At 38.0% G+C, this 21,594-nt stretch overlaps 2 protein-coding genes, 1 long non-coding RNA gene and 1 pseudogene across 3 annotated transcripts; 2 read left to right on the top strand and 2 right to left on the bottom strand.

The window, feature by feature from the left end:
- Positions 1–1,185: 1,185 nt before the first annotated feature.
- Positions 1,186–3,365, top strand: LOC116210473 (tropinone reductase homolog At2g30670-like). The gene is made up of 5 exons (XM_031544349.1): positions 1,186–1,541; positions 1,771–1,978; positions 2,276–2,492; positions 2,601–2,707; positions 3,022–3,365. The coding sequence occupies exons 1-5, from the start codon at positions 1,468–1,470 to the stop codon at positions 3,211–3,213; spliced, it is 798 nt and encodes a 265-aa protein (XP_031400209.1). The 5' UTR covers positions 1,186–1,467; the 3' UTR covers positions 3,214–3,365.
- Positions 3,366–3,787: 422 nt separating this feature from the next.
- LOC116212441 lies at positions 3,788–7,210 on the bottom strand. Its single transcript, XR_004157851.1, has 2 exons — positions 7,087–7,210; positions 3,788–4,049 (listed from the first exon to the last, which is right to left on the bottom strand). It is a non-coding gene; the product is annotated as an uncharacterized LOC116212441 (long non-coding RNA).
- Positions 7,211–9,849: 2,639 nt separating this feature from the next.
- Positions 9,850–12,541, bottom strand: LOC116211956 (tropinone reductase homolog At1g07450-like). Its single transcript, XM_031546506.1, is given in 6 exon segments — positions 9,850–10,247; positions 10,444–10,550; positions 11,581–11,605; positions 11,607–11,795; positions 11,945–12,152; positions 12,367–12,541. Coding segments are annotated over 6 exon segments (798 nt in total). The 5' UTR covers positions 12,444–12,541; the 3' UTR covers positions 9,850–10,055.
- Positions 12,542–14,239: 1,698 nt separating this feature from the next.
- LOC116212323 lies at positions 14,240–21,542 on the top strand (annotated as a pseudogene).
- Positions 21,543–21,594: the final 52 nt, after the last annotated feature.

Here is a 21,594-nt window from a genome sequence, read left to right as displayed (position 1 = left end):
CTCAAAAGCTGCCTTGTACTCTTCCCCATGGATTGTGAACCGGGACTTAAGCCTTTTGTTTAGATCTACTTCAACACAAAAGCGAGCAAAATTTCCAATTTCCGAGGAGGCCGTTTCACGATCTACTTTAACAATTCGTCCAATGTAATTACCTATCTCAGCAAGACTTTTATCGTTGTAGTATTCCATGGGAAATTCGGGGACACGAACCCACACCATTGCATGATCAATAGTCGCCTTTGAAGGGACGAAGTTAGGCCTCCATTGTTGGATTGTCAAATAGTGCCCGAGAACGGTCTAGGGGCCACCCGCTATAACTGCCTCACGGTCCGCCTTGTTTGAGAATCTCACCAAAAAGAAATCGCTTCCCAGGCTAATTAGCTTGAAAGACCTCTTCCACAGTTGTGTCAGCCTCTGCTTGAGATACTTGTACCCAACCCTTTGTCCCAATACCTTCACAATCAATGATCCCCACCATGGAGCGCGAAAACGTCTGAGTTGTTCCTTAGAAAACCTAATATTCGGGCAAAATTCAGAGCCCGGATCAGCTTCCTCTTCCTCGCTCGAAGGTTCTGGTATCTCCTCAGGCATTTCCATCGGTATCTCCTCTGCCGCCGGCATCTCAACACCTGCCTGTTTTACCCCCAGATTCCCCTCCCCAGTTGGTTCCTCTGATTCCATATCCATGTTGACCTCGCCATCTCCTGCCACGACGGCGCTGTAGGATAGTTTTCGCTTCCCTTTATCATTAGCCAAACCCTTCTCTATCCCCTCTGTAGTGTCTGGTGTAATGCCCACCTGGCCAGCATTAGACCTCTCCTGTCTAGAGCGATCGATTCGAACACGTTTAGTCCTCTTCGTACTTCGCCGGAGTTGGTCAGACTCTTCCGTCGAGAGAGAATTCGCAGTCTCCATTTTCTCTCCTCGCCAATTCCTCGTTATTTGGTCATATTTTACTCTCAGGTCCATAATTTAAATCTAGTGATGGTTATTAAAATTTATATTTTCAGTGACAAAAAACTTTGTATTATTATTGGTGAAAATACAAACCGAAAATGAGACAAAAGGGGAATATTTGGACGAGATATATATATATATAAAGGTTTTCTGGTCGGTCGGGATTTGAGATTCCATTATTCAAAAAACGACAGATCTGTGATCCCTCTAATCACGGCTTAATTAAACTTAAAAGGAGTCATTAATTAAACTCATGTAATCAACTTGCTAACAATAAATTAAACATATACACCAAAATTAAAAAAAAAAAAAACAGACTAGAAAACTAAGATAATTAAGTTTGTGCCTGTGATTTCTGCCATTATATATATATAGGCCCCTTAGGACATTGAAATTGGCATAACCCCAGACTCAGAAAGAGAGAGAGAGAGAGCTAGCAAGAAAGATACATATATACACATAAGTTCATTTAATTTCAGGCTGATAGTAAATTGACACTTACTATTCAAAATGGCTCCTCAGCAAAACAAATGGTCGCTTCAAGGGATGACTGCTCTTGTCACCGGTGGATCAGCAGGAATCGGGTGCTCAATTGATTGTCACTCTATTCCGTTCTTTCTTTTCATTTTACGCAAAAGTACTCTTTTTTGCTTTTCCGTGTGATCATATTCATTAATTGTAGCAGTGCTTTGATGCGATCTTTCACAATTATATTCCGATCAGTAGCTTAATATAGCTTAATATGTACGTGTATACATGTCTTGTTATGTGCATGAACGATCGATGTTAATTTGTGCATGCATGCATATATAGGCATGCTATAGTGGAGGAATTAGCAGGATTAGGTGCGACGGTGTACACATGCTCCTTAAGTGAACCTGAGCTTAATGAGTGCTTGGATCACTGGAAGGTTAAGGGTTTCAAGGTCGCTGGTTCAGTGTGCGATGTATCCTCTCGAGCTGAGCGGGAAATATTGATAAAGGACGTCTCGTCTTTCTTCAATTCCAAACTCGACATTCTTGTGAGTTTCTTTCTACGTACACTCTCAATAATATATGCCACATTAGTCATTAATTACCTTTTCTTATTAATTATCTTGAATTAATCGAAAAAAATTATCTTCAATTAAGGATATAATATTGGATGCCACTAAAAATTTTATAAATTGTACTACATATACACACCGACTGAAAAGTTATCTCCGCCATCATCTTGTGTATTTACTGCAAATCCAACTTGTATATTATATCTAGATTGTCATGCACGCATGCAGCCCTGTGATTGCGTGATTAACGATATATATCTTGTATGGACCAAGGTAAACAATGTCGGTGTAAATTTCCGAAAACCTACTCTGGAATACACAGCAATTGATTTCTCAATTCTGATGAGCACCAACGTTGAATCCGGTTACCATCTGAGCCAACTCGCGTATCCCCTACTGAAGGCTTCGGGGGCAGGAAACATTGTGTTTCTGTCTTCAGTTTGTGGCGTTACGTCTGTTGGTACGGGATCGGTCTATGGAATTGCCAAAGGTTAGATGACCCTCTGTAATTGTAGTTCCAATTGAAACCAACTGTATATATTTACAGATGAATAACATATAATTAATCTTCTATTTGGCGCATTTGTTTTCTTGACAGCGGCCCTGAACCAGCTGGCCAAAAATTTGGCATGTGAATGGGCTAACGACGGCGTGAGAGTCAACTCCGTTGCTCCCTGGTTCATCCGGACACCACTTTCGACTGCTGTAATATTATATTAAACAACTCAAATTCAATATATATATATATATATAGAGAGAGAGAGAGAGAGAAATTATGCATGCAGATTGGCACTTCTCTTTTATTTATTGATTGATTTCCTTCTTTCTTCATCGTCTTTATAATGAATTTTTACCTTATCCATTTAATTTTTGATATGCATGTCTAGCTTGTTTGCTTCACAATATATAATATTATTATCATATGCATGCATCCATGCGTGCATGCATTTGATTGATGGATTTTGTGCATGGTTGATGCATGTGCATGGGGCCGGGCATGCAATGGAAATGGGATGCAGTTCCTGATGGACGAGAAGTTCTTGAAGGAAGTGGTGTCAAGAACCCCACTCAAACGCTTAGGGGAGCCCAAGGAGGCCGCATCTTTGGTGGCATTTTTGTGCACGCCTGCAGCTTCTTACATCACTGGCCAAACCATTTGCATTGATGGAGGGTTTACTGTGAACAGCTTCTTCTTCCAACCCGAGATATGAGATCTAATTAGGAATATATATAAAAATATTATATATATGCTTATCATATTCGTGCATATTATTGTACTACGTAAGGATGTCTTATCGATATATTTGTATGCAGGCTCATCATGCTCGACTAGTATGCTAGCTTTATATATGTGTGGATAACATCCAATAGTAATATGTATTCTACAAGTGTTACTCAGCCCAAAAAAAAAAAGTATTATACAAGTGTTCTTGCCTATAACGTGTGAATTCCGCTTGTGTTTGTCTGAGCTGATATATATCCAATAATCAATATTTCTCTTATGTATTGTAATTCTCCTGGTTGAGCACCATGCATGGATGTTGCATCCCAAGACATTCCCTATGCTATTTCATGGTAGAAAAACACTGGAAACTTTGAAACAAATAATAAATTACGTAGAGAAAGGAGCTAGAATAGTATCGTGTAGTCGACGCCCTCGCTTAATTATATTATAAAAACAAAGAGGTTTCAAATCTGATTCTCATAAATATATTTAATTTTTATTTACTCGTAATAAACTCATGGCCCTTATTTGTAATAAAAAATAAAGGAATACGTTAACTGTAACGAAAATCAATCTGGACCACCACCTTTTTCCTTTTCCTATATTTCTTTATAGTATATATTCCAGAATTTTCTTTGTAGACATTGATTAGTCAAGTTCCGCAACGTTATTACTACTCTCATAATCAACTAGAATTGAGGTTATTATAAATCCACATATCCATACATCGGAATTACAATGCACCTTTTCCATCAACGGCTTCTTCTGCATACGTACTTGGTACCACCAGCAGTCGCAAAACCTGAGCTTCTTGCAGGGGAACTATAAAAATGTATTACAGGTACGAAGGATGTGAGACGCGTTCTTATAATTAAATGTTGGCAATTCTGAAATTAATATTTGCCTAAAATAAACGCTAGCTACAAGTCTTGGAACGATACATGCTTTGGTCTCAGTATACAAATCTTGATTGATAACCTTCTTCCTTTTCCACTCATCTTTTTTTTATATTAAAATTAGATTTTTTGGCCCATCCATTGCGCAGAATTTTTGCTACAAATATAACTAGATAAAAACATGTGCGTTGCGCGGGAAGTTATTTATAAATAATAATACAACTATTATTAAAAAAGTAATTCTTTTATTCAAAATATAAAAAATAATCAATATCTAATAATTGAACTATATTTGTCAATTTAATATAGTTAGCGATATCATTCACCAAAAAAAGATGTGATTATCTTGTATAAGAAGTTTAATTATACCGATAAAATTTAGTTTTACCATTGTGTAAAAAGTAATATGAAAAATTATAATATATCAAGTATATATATAGATATTTCCTAATATAGATAATATGAAAGATATTTATTGAGTTAAATAAATATAGATTTTTTATTCTCAATTCAGCGCAATTATATTATATATATGTGTTTGAATGCATATATACTTAGGAAATATTTTTCCTAATATTTAAAGTGTTAAAGATATATAGATTATATGTATGAAGTCATATATAGTACGAAATAATTTATGATTTGCAATAAATATAAATATATATACCGCATAGTTAAATTGTTAAAATATTATCATCTCCGATATAAACTTATATATTCACTTTGCTGAGTATATACATGTATGTATATATTTTTATTGTTCATAATAACATGAAGTACCTTTATTAGACCATATATATATATATATATTATGTTTTTGAATTTCAAATAGGATGATCTTGAAACTCTTGTAGTTCTTAATGGTGTATAAGCTTTTTTCACGAAATAACGATTTCTACAAATCGATTTGAGATTTTCTTACGCTTGTATGCATTAAAGAACCTTAATTTCATTAGATACAATAATAATTAAATGAATATTATAATTATGCAAAAACACCAAAACATACCTCTTCATTTAGGAAAATTACTCAAGACTAATGACTTCATTAGTCTTTGTGTTTGCAGTATTCCACAGTCTTGTAAATTTCACTCCAATTGTCCATATGTCTTTCTCAAGGCTTAATTCTTTAATCACGGGATAAACAATTTTAGCGTCTCAAAATCAACAATATTATATACATTAAAAAGATAAATGAATCAAAAGAAAAATATCAAGTTCAACGAGAAGGAAAGATCATACTTCGTATTGGTCTCGCCAAACTCGATAATAAAACCCTGCCCGAATAATACATATAAGTCTTTTTGCAAATTCAACCTAACTTCAAATGAAATCAAAGCTTGCTCATCTTTTTTCACTGGAATAAAAAAAGTGAGATGGGAAGAGGGGAGTGGCAGAATTATTTGTGACTATAATTTAGCAACAATATGACAACGAAATAAAACCAAAAGGAAATTACTAGAAGGTATAAGTCCCACGTTGGTTACGGAAGCTCTGAAAGAGGGTGCGTGACTAATGGTGAACTTGAATGGGAAGAATTGAAAGCTTTGAATTGAAGGTACGTAACCAACCAAACTCTAGATTTATTTATAGAATCGAGTTTGGATATAAAATTGGAAAATTACAGAAATATTCTTTTTAACATATTAGAAAATATAAACATTACGTGTATGTATAAGAACGTAGTCTATATATATTCAAAATATATTCTTTTTTACCTTTTACAGAATATCGAAGATCTGATCCTTATATTCTCCTGAAATAGAAGTCTTATCAGATTAACTCAAATTTATCCTCATAATAAGTGTAAAAGTCATCCCATAATTGAACAATTAATATTGCTAGTATATATTTATTTCAACTATACTATTTTGTTTATTCTGAATCTTTGTGGCAATATTATATATATATACGTTGAATTTCACACACACAGAATCTCGAGATATATTGATCCTTATTGAATAAGAAAACTGTATAATTTAAACATAAAAAATTCCTCAATACATAAGTGACGACATGACAAAGCGAGATAGCTCTATTTAATGAGGTGGTGATGTGAGAATTCGACTTGTACTTTATTTTCATATATATGTAGATTGCATTTAACCTAATTCAAATTTTAATTGTTATCTAAATTTCTAAATTATAATAGAAATTTTTTCTTTTTTCTATAGTATATAATAATTAATAATTATATCCAAATATCTTAAGAAATTATGACTAATTTATATATTACTATTATATTGGAGCATGAATAGTGATGTAATTTTTTCAAAATTATTATCTCTCCAATTCAGTCAAAAATTAGTATGCTAGATGTTTTGAGGATAATATTGTAATTATCACGACTTTTGAGGATATATTAAAATTAAGATATTTCATGTCCAAATATATATATGCTAAATTTATTATTAATTTTATTTATAAACTCTTAATGTATTTGTATTTATTAATTTAATCCTATTTAATCCTAATTGTATATATATGTATCCCTAATTAATTATATATATACTATTGTGCCACCATTTATTACATTGTATTCAACTTTATATAATATATAGATAAATGGTCTTCTTGAATGATTCTTTAAATAGATATATATACTGATTATGATCACACGAGAAAATAATATCCTCGTGGGCACATAACAGGAGGAATATATATATACATTTATGATTTTTCCTGGCCGACGGATTCACTATAATCAAAGCAAAGATTAAGATCTCTCTTTCATATTAGTATTATTTTTTTGGGTAGATTCATATTAGTATTATTTCTATTAATTGTTCATATTAGTATTATTATTTCATGATAGTTTACCTTTATTAATTACCAATTGAGAAAAAGGGAATATCTTTCTCAACCGTTACTGAACATATGGCCAAAAGATCATTAAAATAAGAACTATGATCAATTGATTATAAAATTTGATGCGGAAAAAAAATTCGGGTCGGAATTCTCACCCATCATGAAGGGTCCTCGGGTCCTTCGAGTCTAACCGCTGCTCCAGGACCTGCCAGAAGTGCTCTTGGGTTGGTGCCTGAGAGCCCCCTCCAACACTCAAGTGAGAGGTGTAGGGGCAGTGTTCAAGAGAGAGTTTTTTAGGTTTTTAGGGGGTTGCCTTACTTCTTTATATATGTATCCCATGGGGAGAATATGTATAATGTAGGGAAATTAATTGGGCCTCGATAATAGACCTACGGGCCTTCATGGACCATTATTAATTGATTGGGCTTTCGCAATATAGACCGAAATTTACCTACATATCAGAATTAATGAAATACATATCAATAAAGTGTTGGTTGACTGATAAATAATTTCAATCCCAATAAGGAGGAGACCATAAGTTCGAGTCCCGGGAAGCGTACTTGTTGGAAGGTGAATAACTTTTAATACTTGATCTCCCAAAATTACGAGAGTAATGTCTCATATAATTAAAAAAAATCGTACAAGAGAGACCCTCAAAATAGGCAGCCATGTCCGCAAAAATATCTAACAAAACTTTATCTACCGAAGAGGAAAAAATAAACTTTTACATAGCGTTTGGTAATGAAGTTAAATTCGATTTAATTTGATTTAGTTTGATTTAAGGAGATGAAGACAAAAGTGATTAGAAAAGGTACATGAGAGAATTTGAAAATGAAGATAAAAAAATGATTGTATTGTTGAATTGAGAAAAAAGTGTTAAAATTCAGGAAAAGTGTTAAATAGTTTAGAGAAATTAGTATTAAAAAATTAATTGTAATAATATATAAGAAAAAAAGTATAAAAGAGAATTTCAAGAAAAAATAAAAAAGTAATTATTGTTTTATTAAATTGAGGAAAAAGTAAAATTAAGTAAAATTTATTTTTTTAAACAAACCGTAAATCTCTACTTCCTTTATGATTCCAAAGTCTCCATCACGATCATTGGATTTCTCCATGCTTCCAAAGTTGTCCCTAAAATAATATACTCAAGATCAATAGCAAGAAGTTCATGGAAAACTCGAAAAATCAACTAAAAACGATTTAAAAGTTAATAAACCTATAAAATCAAACCCCAAACTGAAACTATACGAAAACTAACATAAAACAAGACAATCTCTAAGTCCTAACAATCAATTCTTGCCCAAAACGTATTCTCCTAACTCGATTTTTACCGAGTTTTCAACCGTATTTGATTCAATTGATTTGGTGTTTATTCCCTTAAGTAAAATCTAGAGTCTTGTGAATGATAAAAATTTCTACCAAAATATTTTTATTTTTTAGTAAATTAACACAACTCGAACTAAATTAGTCGTGGCTCATTAGTCGTCCCAATAATAGAGTGCACGCTAAAAAAAAATTATAACCATTATTTCCCCTGCTTTTCATTTTTTTTCTTTGTACTATTTTTTGTGCCACGTCAATTCTCGCTGTCATTTCCTTGAAGTCACTGTTACCTTCATTTTCTTAATAAAAAATTATAAAAAACATTGTTCTCATAATTTTAAGAGATGTAATATTAAAGATTATTTCTCTTCATAACAATTGTATTTTTTAGAATTCGAATTCGTGTTTTCCTTCTAAGGGTTAAGATTGCTTACTATTTCAATCAACAATTTATTGGTAAAATTATGAGAGACATTGTTATTGCAATTCCGAAGAATAGAGCATACTCCTCTTCTAAACAAGTACATTTTCTAAGATTCGAAGACGCATTTCCTCCAATGAATTGAGGTTGCTTGCCTTCATATTTTTAATAATTAAAACAATATCCATTTTTTAAAAATGAAAAATTCTGTGTACTTTTTATTTTAGATTAGATAGATTGTATCGTATCTTTGATGGTTGTACATATTGGGTAGTTATAGATATTTCCTAAACTAGAGATTTCGTTTTCGTCCAGATTTTTCTGATTCTTTTCCCTTATCCATGATTCTTTGATTGCCTATATAACCACCCTAATACATATCAATGAAGATGGCTTTATGAGCTAATTCATCATTAAAAGAACTACTAACACTGTAAAAGACATAGGATGTGGCATACAGGAATTAAAAAGACTTAAGAAATATATTTTTTCTAAAAATAATTTAGCGTGATTATAATTTTCAAATTAAAGTTCAGTTTAATTCGGTGCATAGTACGGGTCGTCGTCTATATTATTAATAGAAAATAAAAATTACAAAGAATTATGAGAGTGTTATATAAGGCGAATCAAACTCTCCCCCGCGTTGTTCAAAAGTAAGTAGCTTTATAGATTTTAGATGAGTTGCATCGTAGGTTCAACGCCTGGTCCATGTAACCACTTAAATCTTGGTCTTTAAGATACACGGCTCGTGCATGCCAGGTCCATTCTGTTCCCATGTACACGATTCTTTCTATGAAGGGACAGCAATCATTTTTCTCACGTTGCTTATATATATATATACATACACTAATCTACTTATGATATAAATTGCTTCATGAAGGAGAATTTTGTTCAAGCCCAAAGGTAGGGGAAGTTGATCATGAGTTGAAGGGGAGAAGAGTCTGAATCAAGACTTTTTATAGATCGAGACGGCCAAAAGCACTCCCAAGCTAAGGCTCAGTCAGTCCATGTAAGGCAAACCCGTAGCGCGGTGAACAATTTATTAAGATCTGGAATTTGGTCCAATTTATGAATAGTTCTGAGGCTAATTAATTGGAGACATGACTCATGCATGTGCCATAATAATTATGCCAGAGATTTGAAGGGCTTATCAATCATATAGCGGAGAGAGGAATTGAGTAATGCGACCGATCAAGAATTGTAATCCCGGTCGAGTCACATTCATCGTTTATTAATCCCATTCCAAACAAGTCCAGAAATTAAATTGAAATAGTCTACACGGAGACATATGTACATGATGCGATTAACTAATGCTGGAAATTAAGTGAAAGAGAGAGAGAGAGAGAGAGAGAGAGAGAGAGATGTATGCATGCATATAATTTATGCGGGAGGCGGGAAGAAGAAGCCGTTGACAGTGAAGCCTCCGTCAATACAAATGGTCTGGCCGGTGATGTATGAAGACGCAGGCATGCACAAGAATGCCACCAAAGCCGCAACCTCCTCTGGCTGTCCTGTCCGTCCTAGTGGGGTTCTCGACACCACAGCCTCGTTAAATTTCTCCTCACTCAGATACTGCATGCATATATACCATCAATAATTAATAATACAAGATATAATTTTTATTAGTCCGATTATTATTTAAAAAGATAGGAAAGAGAAAAAGAAAAACACTTCAATATATAACAATCTATATTAGATAAACTACCTAACAAATTGCAAGTAATTAAGGAGCTTAATAGATTAACAATAAATTAATAATTAGACTTACGGCTTCTGTAAGTGACGTCCAGATGAACCAAGGAGCAACGGCATTGACTCTTATGCCGTCCTTTGCCCATTCACAAGCCAAATTCTTAGCCAGCTGACTTATGGCTCCTGGACCACATGCATGCATGAAATGAACGTCACACTAACTTTAATTAGCTAAGAAGCAGAATTCCGTGAATTAGTAACATCAAGATTTATATATATACTTATGTATACATACATAAAAGTATTCTTTTTTTGTTTTTGGGATCAATTCTTGATATATATATATATATATTATACTTTTTTTTCAATTAGTTAAAATTGTGGGAGACATTACTCTCGTAATTTCAAAAAATCAAGTATTAAAGGTTATTTTCCCTCTCAATAAATGTATTTCTCGGGACTTGAATTTTTTTTTCTTCCTTATGGAGGTTAGAGCTGCTTATCATTTAATCAACACTTTGTTGGTATATATGTATTATATTTGAACGTTGGAAATTGTAATGGATACATGGCTGATTGCATACATTCCATTTATGCCCGATTATCCATTTGTTTCCGGAAATTAAATAACCAATCAATAATTGAAATAAAAGTATAGGTTGTGTTTGATTACAACTTAATTAAATAAGTGATTAAGAATTAATTACAAATTAGTTATAATGAAAAATGAATATGACAGAAAGAAAGATAGAAGATAATGATGAGCAAGGAAAAAAAATGACTTATTTACCCAAAAAAATTGACTTAACGAAATATGTGATTTTTTCGATATGAACTCTAGCATCCGAAAGTCCAATTGTGTCTCGATTAATCCAATCGAATCCGGTCGACCTACTAAGGAGTAATCTCTCCCGGCGTATATTTTCTCTATTCACAAAACTCAAACTTGAAACCTTGCTTAAGGGGTATAAGCGCCGAACCGCTTGAGCCAACCCACACTGGTGACATAAGTGATTTTTAACATATTGGTGATCTTTTTTATCTCACAAAATATTTTATCATCCTTATCATTTCTTATCCTCTTCCTATAAATTTATTTCCTTGATTAATTATGTATTTAATTTTTAAGCACTTAATTTATCAAACCCTACTTATTAAAAAAAAAACAAAACAAAACTAACTAGTAACTAGATTAGATATGTAATGTGGCGACCTTTGGTGATCCCATAGAGTGATCCTATTCACGGACGTAACCCCGGCAACAGACGACAGAGACACGATGTTTCCAGCTCCAGAAGCCTTGAGCAGAGGATGTGCGAGTTGGCTCAGGTGGTAGGCGGATTCGAGGTTGGTGCTCACGATGAACGCGAAATCCTCTGCCGTGTGCTCGGTCGTGGCCTTCCATACGTTTGTTCCAGCATTGTTTACCTTGAATCAACCATATGTACAATTACAATTGCAATAATTAGATGATGTCTTCTAAACTCCCCTAGCTAGCTACGTCGATGACACACACACATATATATACATATAGGCGCCATAAACACGCACACACATATATATGTTAAGTAACTCACAAGGATGTCGAGCTTAGCACCGAAGAAGGAGGATACATCTTTCATCAATTTTTCCCGGTCAGCCCGAGAGGATACATCACACACGGATCCAGTGACTTGTAATCCCTTGACCTTCCACTTCTCCAAGCATTCTTGAAGCTCGGCTTCAGTGAAGGTGCACGTGTACACGGACGCGCCGAGTCCTGCTAGTTCCTCCACCACAGCGTGCCTGTGTCACATGCATAATCTACTATATTCATGATCAGTTTATATAGATGTTTATGAATCTATGGACAACGAATCGGTATGTCCTAGCTAGCTATAGCTTTCAATATTAATTGATCAGGAGGAACCAATGTCATTATTATTAATGAGAGATTGAAATACGCAGTAGAATAGAACAAACTAAAAAGGAAGAGTGTGATGGTTCTTGTTCACTTCACCCGATTCCTCTTGTTCCACCGGTGACAAGAGCTGTCATTCCATGGAGGGACCATTTGTTCTGCTGAGGACGAGCCATTATATCAACAAAAAATTCGGCTTCTATCTACCTACCTATCAATTTGTTAGTCACTCTTACTGAGGATATATACATGCTCATATCCTTCCTGCCCAAGTCGGCCAATATTTATATATATATAGCCAAGCAAGCAAAAAATATCTTATTCTCCCTCCTTTTTTTTTTTCTGGACATGTATTCTATGTATATGGAAAACGACAAGGCACGAGAAAAAGTGTGGAAAAACAGAGAAGGCGCGGGCATGGCCCTTTTGGTTGTATGCGAAAAAGATGCGCGCATGCATTGAATGTGATTATTCGTAATTTTACTTGACTGCGATAGCGACTGGCAGAAGATCATCATACATCTACACGAAGAATGCTCACCTCATATACGTGAGAAATATCTCTAGCTAGCCCACCTGATTAGCTATCTGTACCCTTCATGTCTTGTCCCACACTTCGAAAAGTGTCTTTTTATATATATATATATATATATATATATATATATATATTATATAATGCGCCTTGCTAGGCTACTACAAAAATTGAAAAGATAGATAGCTGATTTAACCGCAAATGACATGAAATTGATGCTAAAACTTTATTTTCTCTACTTTCCCGCTTCCTCTTATCTTTTCTGTCCATACCTCTACACGTGCCCTTCAAATTAATTAAATTAACTCGTCAATCCTTTATCAATATGTTACACGTTGCCCTTTAAATTAAACTTTTTTTTTAATTATTTTTGGCTAAGTAAACAGATCATTCTTTGAAACTAGACTTTTAAATTAACTTAGATCATCATTAGTAAGTTAAACGTGGAACCAGTAGGCTGCAGACAAGTTATGATTAAGTTAAATTAATTAAAATAATGATCCCAGTTTTTACTATTTATTTTTTTGGAATTATAATTCCAGGCACGTGTAAAATGAGTGGGTGATTTTGACAGCCCAAACAACTCCAGAGCCTCATATTCTTCAACGGCTGAACCCAATAAGGCAACTGGACTTTTGGTCCATTTAATTTAATATCTCCATGGGCTCGCCATACAGCCCAGGTATCTTGGTCAAGACTTGACCAGAAGTCAGCTGGCCTTTAGTCCATTAAGGGAACTGGACTTTGGCCCATTAAGGTAATAGGTACAGCATCTTGAAACAATCACATTCAATCCCTTTGAGAGGACTTGAATGAGAGGCTCGAGGATGGAAAGAGGCCCAACTTGTCTTTGTAAACAAACATATTGACTTCCAATTATCGAATATTGTTTTTTCTATTAGATCCAAGACAAGAATCTCCTTTTTCTATTTTGTAAACTCATACTTCGAATCTTTCTTTTCAACTTCATGGGGACTCACACTTCGAATCATCGATACAAAAGGTAGCTCACAGCATTGAGCTTCAACCAATCTGGTTTGCACTGTCAAGTGCCATATGACTAGAAGCTTCTTTTGACAAAACACACTGCAGACTGCGCCTGCTCATGAGCAAGTTGGAGTGGAGAAAGAAACCATCTGATCATCAGATTGTCACAAGTTTCCGAGTCGGCCAGCCAAAAATGACTGCTACAATCTCAACGGTCGGAACTGTCAATGGGAAAGTAGTACATTCTACTTTCCCGCCATTTAGCTTCATAAGTGACGTACCTGTCCCGCTTATTCACATCAGCTACTTGACTTGCTTACTTAAACCTCTTTTAATGTATTCGTTATACATGCACTCTTGACATCAACCCCGATTCATTAGTAGAATCCGCACCTAACCTAAGTAACTGGATGGGACCTGCTAGCGACACTCGTACATCTTGAATCTTGATGGTTTGTGGCTGAAGTCGATGAGAGCAAGCAGACCAATGAGGACGAGTGGAGAGGCCTCGCCTGTGACACTTTCGATGATCAGCAAGACATCACCAGAGTCGAAGGAATGGTGGATTCTCTCTTTCAAGCTCCTATTTACTCCGGGACCCACTATGCTGTCATGAGCTCTTACGAATACATCAGCTCCGGAATTCGCCAGTAAGTAAATAACACAACCATGAAAGAAATCGTTTTTCATTTTCTTAATTTCTTTGTCCACTCTAAGGTCTGGTTACAATATTCTCCAGCTTCCTGTGGTCGTTTTCCAGTTGAGATGAGAAAAAAGTATATAAAACGAGATGATCTATGTGGCAGAATAAGATTCAGGAACGTGACAGTTTTTGCTAATAGAGGTGTTTATCGTGATTTCAGACGCAACTTGGACAACAGGACGGATGGGTTCTACATTGCGCCTGCTTTCATGGACAAGCTCGCGTGGTTCACATCACCAAGAACTTCATGACCTTGCTCAACATCAAGGTTCCTCTCATCCTCAGCATTTGCGGAAGAAAATGTTGGGGTTAGGGATGTACTCAACCAAACAATAACGCAGCAATTAATCTTCCTCCCCTACTGGTGTAATCGAGATAGGAACTAATCAAATCAACCAACAAGCAGTAAAGTAAAACAACACCAAGAATTTTACGTGGAAAGCCCCAATGTGGGAAAAACCACGGGACCAACTCCGAATCAACGATCCACTATGAAGGTTATACAATGTCTTTCATCAAGGGTAAACCCTTGGATCACCAAACTCAAGAGAAACACTCTCTTGGATCACCCAAATACTAAATTCGTCACCCACACCGGGTGGTTCACAAAATCAGCTGAAACAGCACCTACAGAGTTCGAATAGAAATTCTGACCGTTCAGAAGTTAGCCCCACGTGTTGTGAAGCTGCTGTCAAAATTTCGTCCCAATCGGAGTTCGTTTGATGTCCCGATCGAGGTTTGATCTCCAGCTGCGCGCTGCCCCTGTTGAGCAGAATTCTCCTCTGCTCTTCCTCTGTTCTGCTATCTGCTGTCTGCTTGCGGCTGCCCCTTTTCTGCTGTCTGCCGCTTCTTTCTTCTACAGCCTTCTCCTATATTCTTTTCTGCCGCTGCTGCTATATATATATATATATATATATATATATATGCCGCCTAACAAATATAAACCCTAACTAAAATGGGTCTGGGCTTATTAAAGCCCGATAAAAGCCCAATACAATTTGAGCCCAACTTCCTCCAAATTGGAGGGATACCCAACAAACTCCCCCTCCCGACTATTTGGAGGCTTCAAGCATACCGGCTATACTTCGGCAAACATGAAGTTTCTCCCTAGCGAGAGGTTTTGTCATCATATCAGCTCCATTCTCATCGGTGTGCACTTTGTCTAGCTTCACCAGCTTGGACTCCAACACATCTCTAATCCAATGAAACTTGATATCGATATGCTTCGACCTCGAATGGAAAGTGGGATTCTTGCAAAGATGAATGGCGCTTTGACTATCACAGTGTAGAACATACATTTCTTGCTTCAAGCTCAACTCCTGCAAAAACTTTTGCAACCACAACATCTCCTTGCAACCTTCGGTCACCGCAATGTATTCGGCTTCCGTTGTAGACAAAGCGATGCACTTTTGAAGCCTTGACTGCCATGAGATAGCTCCCCCTGCAAAAGTCATCAAGTATCCCGAAGTGGATTTCCGGGAATCAATATCTCCTGCCATATCCGCATCCGTGTAGCCCACTAACTCCGGCTTACCAGTGCCAAAGTGTAAACACACCTTGGATGTTCCTCTGAGATACCTCAGAATCCACTTAACTGCATTCCAATGCTCTTTCCCCGGATTGGAGAGAAAACGACTAACCACACCAACAGAATGAGCGATATCTGGTCTTGTACAGACCATGGCATACATCAAACTTCCTACAGCTGATGAGTAAGGAACTTTCTTCATCTCTTCTTTCTCCTTCTCACTTGTAGGACATTGCTTCGAGCTAAGTTTGAAATGAGAAGCAAGTGGTGATGAAACTGGTTTAGCATTACCCATGTTGAACCGATCCAAAATCTTCTCGATGTACTTCTCTTGAGAAAGCCAAAGTTTTCCACTTGATCTGTCACGAGAAATATGCATCCCAAGGATCTGCTTTGCCGGTCCCAAATCCTTCATGGCAAAGGACTTGCTGAGCTCTTTCTTCAACTCTGCAATCTTGCTCATATCATGACCGACAAGCAACATATCATCCACATATAACAGTAAAATGATAAAATCACCATCCGAGAATTGTTTCACGAACACACAATGATCTGAAGTTGTCCGTGTGTAGCCATGGCTCAACATGAAAGAGTCGAACTTTTTGTACCACTGCCGAGGTGCTTGCTTAAGCCCATACAAGCTCTTTCTCAGCCTGCACACCAAATGCTCCTTACCTTTAACTCGGAATCCTTCAGGCTGCTCCATATATATTTCTTCCTCCAAGTCACCATGCAGGAAAGCTGTTTTTACATCGAGCTGCTCGATCTCCAAGTTCAGACTAGCTGCCAGTGCGAGAACAACTCGGATCGATGACATCTTGACAACGGGCGAGAAGATCTCCTCGAAGTCAACTCCTTTCTTCTGGTTGAAACCTTTCACTACCAGTCGAGCTTTGTATCGAGGTCGCGAGTTCTCTGTCTTCAACCTGTAGACCCATTTGTTCTTCAATGCTCTCTTACCTTGCGGTAGCTTCACTAGGTCATACGTGTGATTTTCAGACAAGGAGTTCATCTCCTCATTCATCGCCTTCAACCAGTGCTCCTTGTACTCATGTGCCACAGCTTCATCATAGCACTCAGGTTCTCCCCCGTCAGTCAGTAGCACATATTCATGAGGCGGATATCTTGTAGATGATCGTCTTATTCTATCAGATTGTCTAGGTAGATCTGCAGGCCCTAACTGTAACTGCGAGCCTGTATCATCCGTAGTCACATCATCATCTACCTGAGGAATCTCACCCCCAGTCGTGGTTTCTTCATATTCACCAGGTACCTCTTCCATTGGATGCTCTACATCAACCGGTACAGGAATAGAGATCTCGTGAGGATTGCCTACACTGGCCTTCTCTAACTTTTGCAAATCCTCGATTGTCTGGTCCTCAAAGAAGACAACATCCCTGCTCCTGATGATCTTCTTGCTATCAGGGTCCCAAAGCCTGTACCCGAACTCTTCATGTGCATAACCCAAGAAGATGCACTGTTTTGCCTTGGCATCAAGTTTTGATCTTTCATTTCGAGGAATGTGAACAGATGCCCTGCACCCGAATACTCTGAGATGCTTGTATGATACTTTCTTGCCGGTCCACACCTGCTGGGGTACATCTCCATCAAGTGCAACTGACGGTGTAAGATTAATAAGATCAACCGCTGACCTCATTGCCTCGCCCCAGAAAGGCTTAGACAGTTTCGCTTGAGAAAGCATACAACGAACTCTCTCAACAATTGTGCGGTTCATTCTCTCTGCAAGCCCGTTCTGTTGTGGTGTCTTCGGTACCGTCTTCTCAAGTTTGATACCGTGAGTCCTGCAATAGTTCTCGAAAGGACCTCTATACTCACCACCATTATCAGCTCTGACACATTTCAGCTTCATGCCTGTTTCTCTTTCCACTGCTACATGGAAGTACTTGAAAATCTCAGTCACCTGATCTTTAGTTCTCATAGGGTAAGCCCAAACTTTCCTGGTGTGATCATCTATAAATGTCACAAAATAGAGAGCACCACCAAGAGATCTATCCGACATAAAACAAACATCTGTATGCACAAGATCAAGTATATGATGGCATCTAGAGGGACGACTTCTAACAAAAGAAACTCTCCTCTGCTTACCAGCTAAACAGTGATCACAGGTGCTCAAGTGCATACCTTTAATGGGCAAAGACTGCTTTCTAGCAAGAATTTGAATACCTTTCTCACTGATATGCCCAAGTCTCCTATGCCATAGCTCGATAGGATAATCCTCAACAACATTAACCTGACCGGAGTTGTGTCTGGCACGCAGCCTGTAGAGAGTGTCGGTCTTCTGACCCCGTGCCACAATCAACGAACCCTTGGAGAGCTTCCATCTCCCATTGCTGAATTCATTACTGTAGCCTTCATCATCAAGTTGACCCGTCGAGATTAGGTTAAGGCGAATTTCTGGAACATGCCTCACCTTCTTCAGAAGCAACTTGCAGCCAAGCTCGGTCTCTAGACAGACATCACCAGTACCGACAATCTTGCATGACTGTCCATTCCCCATTCTCACATAACCATAGTCCCCGATAGTGTAAGATGAAAAGAAATCCCGATGAGGAGTGACATGAAACGAGGCACCTGTATCTGCAACCCAGGTAGAGTCCTGACATGTGAAATTCACATAAGCTTCATCACAAATGATGTAGGTCTCTCCATCACATGCCACTGCTGTAGTGCCTTCTTCCTTCTTGCTCTCACCGTTGCCATTCTGATTTTTCTTCAGAGCTCTACACTCCCTTTTGTAGTGTCCCTCTTTTCCACAGTGATAGCAAGTGACCACTTTCCTCGTCTTCGACTTTGATCTACCCCTCGATTTGCCACGTGAGTTACTATGCTTGGAAGAGAAATTTCTGCTTTGACTTCTCCCCCGTTGTTCAGTAACCAAAGCTTCAGACTGAATGGAAATCCCCGAGCCTTTCCTTCTAGTCTCCTCATTAAATAAATTGTCTGTCACCGTAGCCAACGATAGCTTCCCGTTTGGCGCAGAATTGCTTAATGCAACCACAAGTGTGTCCCAATTATCCGGTAGAGTCCCTAAAAGTAGACAGGCCTGCAACTCATCGGGTAATATTATCTCCAGGTTCGTCAACTGGTTAATAATATCCTGGAAATTACTCATGTGCGCAGCCATATCACCTCCATCCTGGAAACGAAGATGAACCAGCTTCTTCACGAGGAATGCTTTATTTTGCGGTGTCTTCCTCGCATAGAGATTTGTCAATTTATCCCACAAAGCTTTTGCATTTGTCTCCTGAGCAACATGATGATAAATACTATTGTCTATCCACTGCCGAATCAAACAAATAGTCTTCCGATTTGTGCGTTCCCAAGCCTTGTCATCCTTATCTTTGGGTTTCGCGGAATCCCCTTCAATAGGATCGTACAAATCCCTGCAAAATAGAAGATCCTCCGTCCGAGACTTCCATATAGAGTAGTTGGTTGCATTCAACTTGAACATGGATCCTGTAGACTCCTCCATCTCGAAAACACCGAAAAAAACTCAAACTTCTCTATCCCGAAGCTCTGATACCACTTGTTGGGGTTAGGGATGTACTCAACCAAACAATAACGCAGCAATTAATCTTCCTCCCCTACTGGTGTAATCGAGATAGGAACTAATCAAATCAACCAACAAGCAGTAAAGTAAAACAACACCAAGAATTTTACGTGGAAAGCCCCAATGTGGGAAAAACCACGGGACCAACTCCGAATCAACGATCCACTATGAAGGTTATACAATGTCTTTCATCAAGGGTAAACCCTTGGATCACCAAACTCAAGAGAAACACTCTCTTGGATCACCCAAATACTAAATTCGTCACCCACACCGGGTGGTTCACAAAATCAGCTGAAACAGCACCTACAGAGCTCGAATAGAAATTCTGACCGTTCAGAAGTTAGCCCCACGTGTTGTGAAGCTTCTGTCAAAATTTCGTCCCAATCGGAGTTCGTTTGATGTCCCGATCGAGGTTTGATCTCCAGCTGCGCGCTGCCCCTGTTGAGCAGAATTCTCCTCTGCTCTTCCTCTGTTCTGCTATCTGCTGTCTGCTTGCGGCTGCCCCTTTTCTGCTGTCTGCCGCTTCTTTCTTCTACAGCCTTCTCCTATATTCTTTTCTGCCGCTGCTGCTATATATATATATATATATATATGCCGCCTAACAAATATAAACCCTAACTAAAATGGGTCTTGGGCCTATTAAAGCCCGATAAAAGTCCAATACAATTTGAGCCCAACTTCCTCCAAATTGGAGGGATACCCAACAGAAAAGGTCGTGGAAAATCCTTCCAGTGTGAGCTCATCTTTGCGAAGATGCACATCACGTGGGTCTTTAACAACACGATCCTCGATTTGCCATGATCCTTTCTATTTATTCCTCATGACGCGTTCGATGTTTTCAAAATGTCATCCAGCCCAATCATGATGAGTGCTGGAGGGTGGGAACGCTGGAGAGCCAGCGAAGTTGATTAAGCCAAGGCATAGAGAAGCCGCTGACATCATCAAGAAGGGGAAGATATGCTGCCTCTTCATCAATGATCTTGATGCCGGTGCCGGCAGGCTCGGTGGGACAGCCAGTACACAATGAAAAACCAGATGGTAAAATGCCGCCCTCATGAACATTTCTGATATAACCCAACTAATGTCCAGCTCCCTGGTATGTATAACAAGGATGGCATTGTACGAGGATGCCATCCCTGGTATGTATAACAAGGATGGAGAACCCCCATGTCCCGATCATTGTCACTGATGACGGTTTCTCCACACTGTACGCCCCTCTTTTCGTGATGGTCACTAAGAGCAGTTCCACTGGGCCCTTACCCCTGAAGGCCGTATTGGTGTCTGCACTTGTATCTTCAGGATCGAACGATGTTCCCCAAAAGGACATAGTGAAGCTTGTGGACACCTTCCCTAGTCAATCTGTCGGTGATAGCCTGGTTGTTAAACTTGAGGGTGTCCGGAGAAAAAGTTCTTTTCAGATTGTGTTAAGTTGTGATTTGGTTATTCTCGAATATTATGCAGACTTCTTTGGCGCCTTGAGGGCTCGGGTTTATGACGATGAGGTGGGGAAGTGGATAGCAGGTGTTGGAGTCGAGAGCATTCGGAAGAAACTGTTCAACTCGAAGGAGGGACATCGGACCATTGAGCAGCCCGAGATGACCCTCGAGAAGTTGCTCAAATATGGAAACATGCTGGTGCAAGAGCAGGGGAATGTGAAGAGAGTCATATTGGCTAATAAGTACTTGAGCAAGGCTGCTCTTGGAGATGCTAACGAGGATTCCATCAAGTGATGAACTTTCTATGGTTAGTGCCGAAAATTCGCGTTTTCATTCAGTTGAATCAGAGGAGCATTTTTAACAGTTCTTTTTGGTGAAATCCTACGCAGGATAGGCGGCTCAACAGGTCAATGTCCCCGTCCCCGAAGGTTGCACTGACCCAAACGAAAAGAACTTTGACCTGACAACTAGGAGTGACAAATGGCAGCTGCCAGTATATGTTAAGCGCACAGTCTTAGATTGTTGCGGTAGTCTTAGATTCTGCTCTGGTAAATTACTGTTTGTATGGAA

The sequence above is a fragment of the Punica granatum genome, chromosome 6 (assembly GCF_007655135.1).
Source record: "Punica granatum isolate Tunisia-2019 chromosome 6, ASM765513v2, whole genome shotgun sequence".
NCBI classification, from domain to species: Eukaryota; Viridiplantae; Streptophyta; class Magnoliopsida; order Myrtales; family Lythraceae; genus Punica; species Punica granatum.
The sequence above is the reverse complement of the archived record's forward strand: the minus strand, read 5'-3'. Positions and strand labels throughout refer to the sequence as shown.

What these genes read in the sequence shown, in the direction of transcription:
- LOC116210473 (XM_031544349.1), top strand. Translation starts at nt 1,468, where the DNA reads ATGGCTCCTCAGCAAAACAAATGGTCGCTTCAAGGGATGACTGCTCTT. An exon ending in ATTCCAAACTCGACATTCTT is followed by an intron (nt 1,979 to 2,275) that starts GTGAGTTTCTTT and finishes GTATGGACCAAG; the next exon opens with GTAAACAATGTCGGTGTAAA. An exon ending in GGACACCACTTTCGACTGCT is followed by an intron (nt 2,708 to 3,021) that starts GTAATATTATAT and finishes AATGGGATGCAG; the next exon opens with TTCCTGATGGACGAGAAGTT.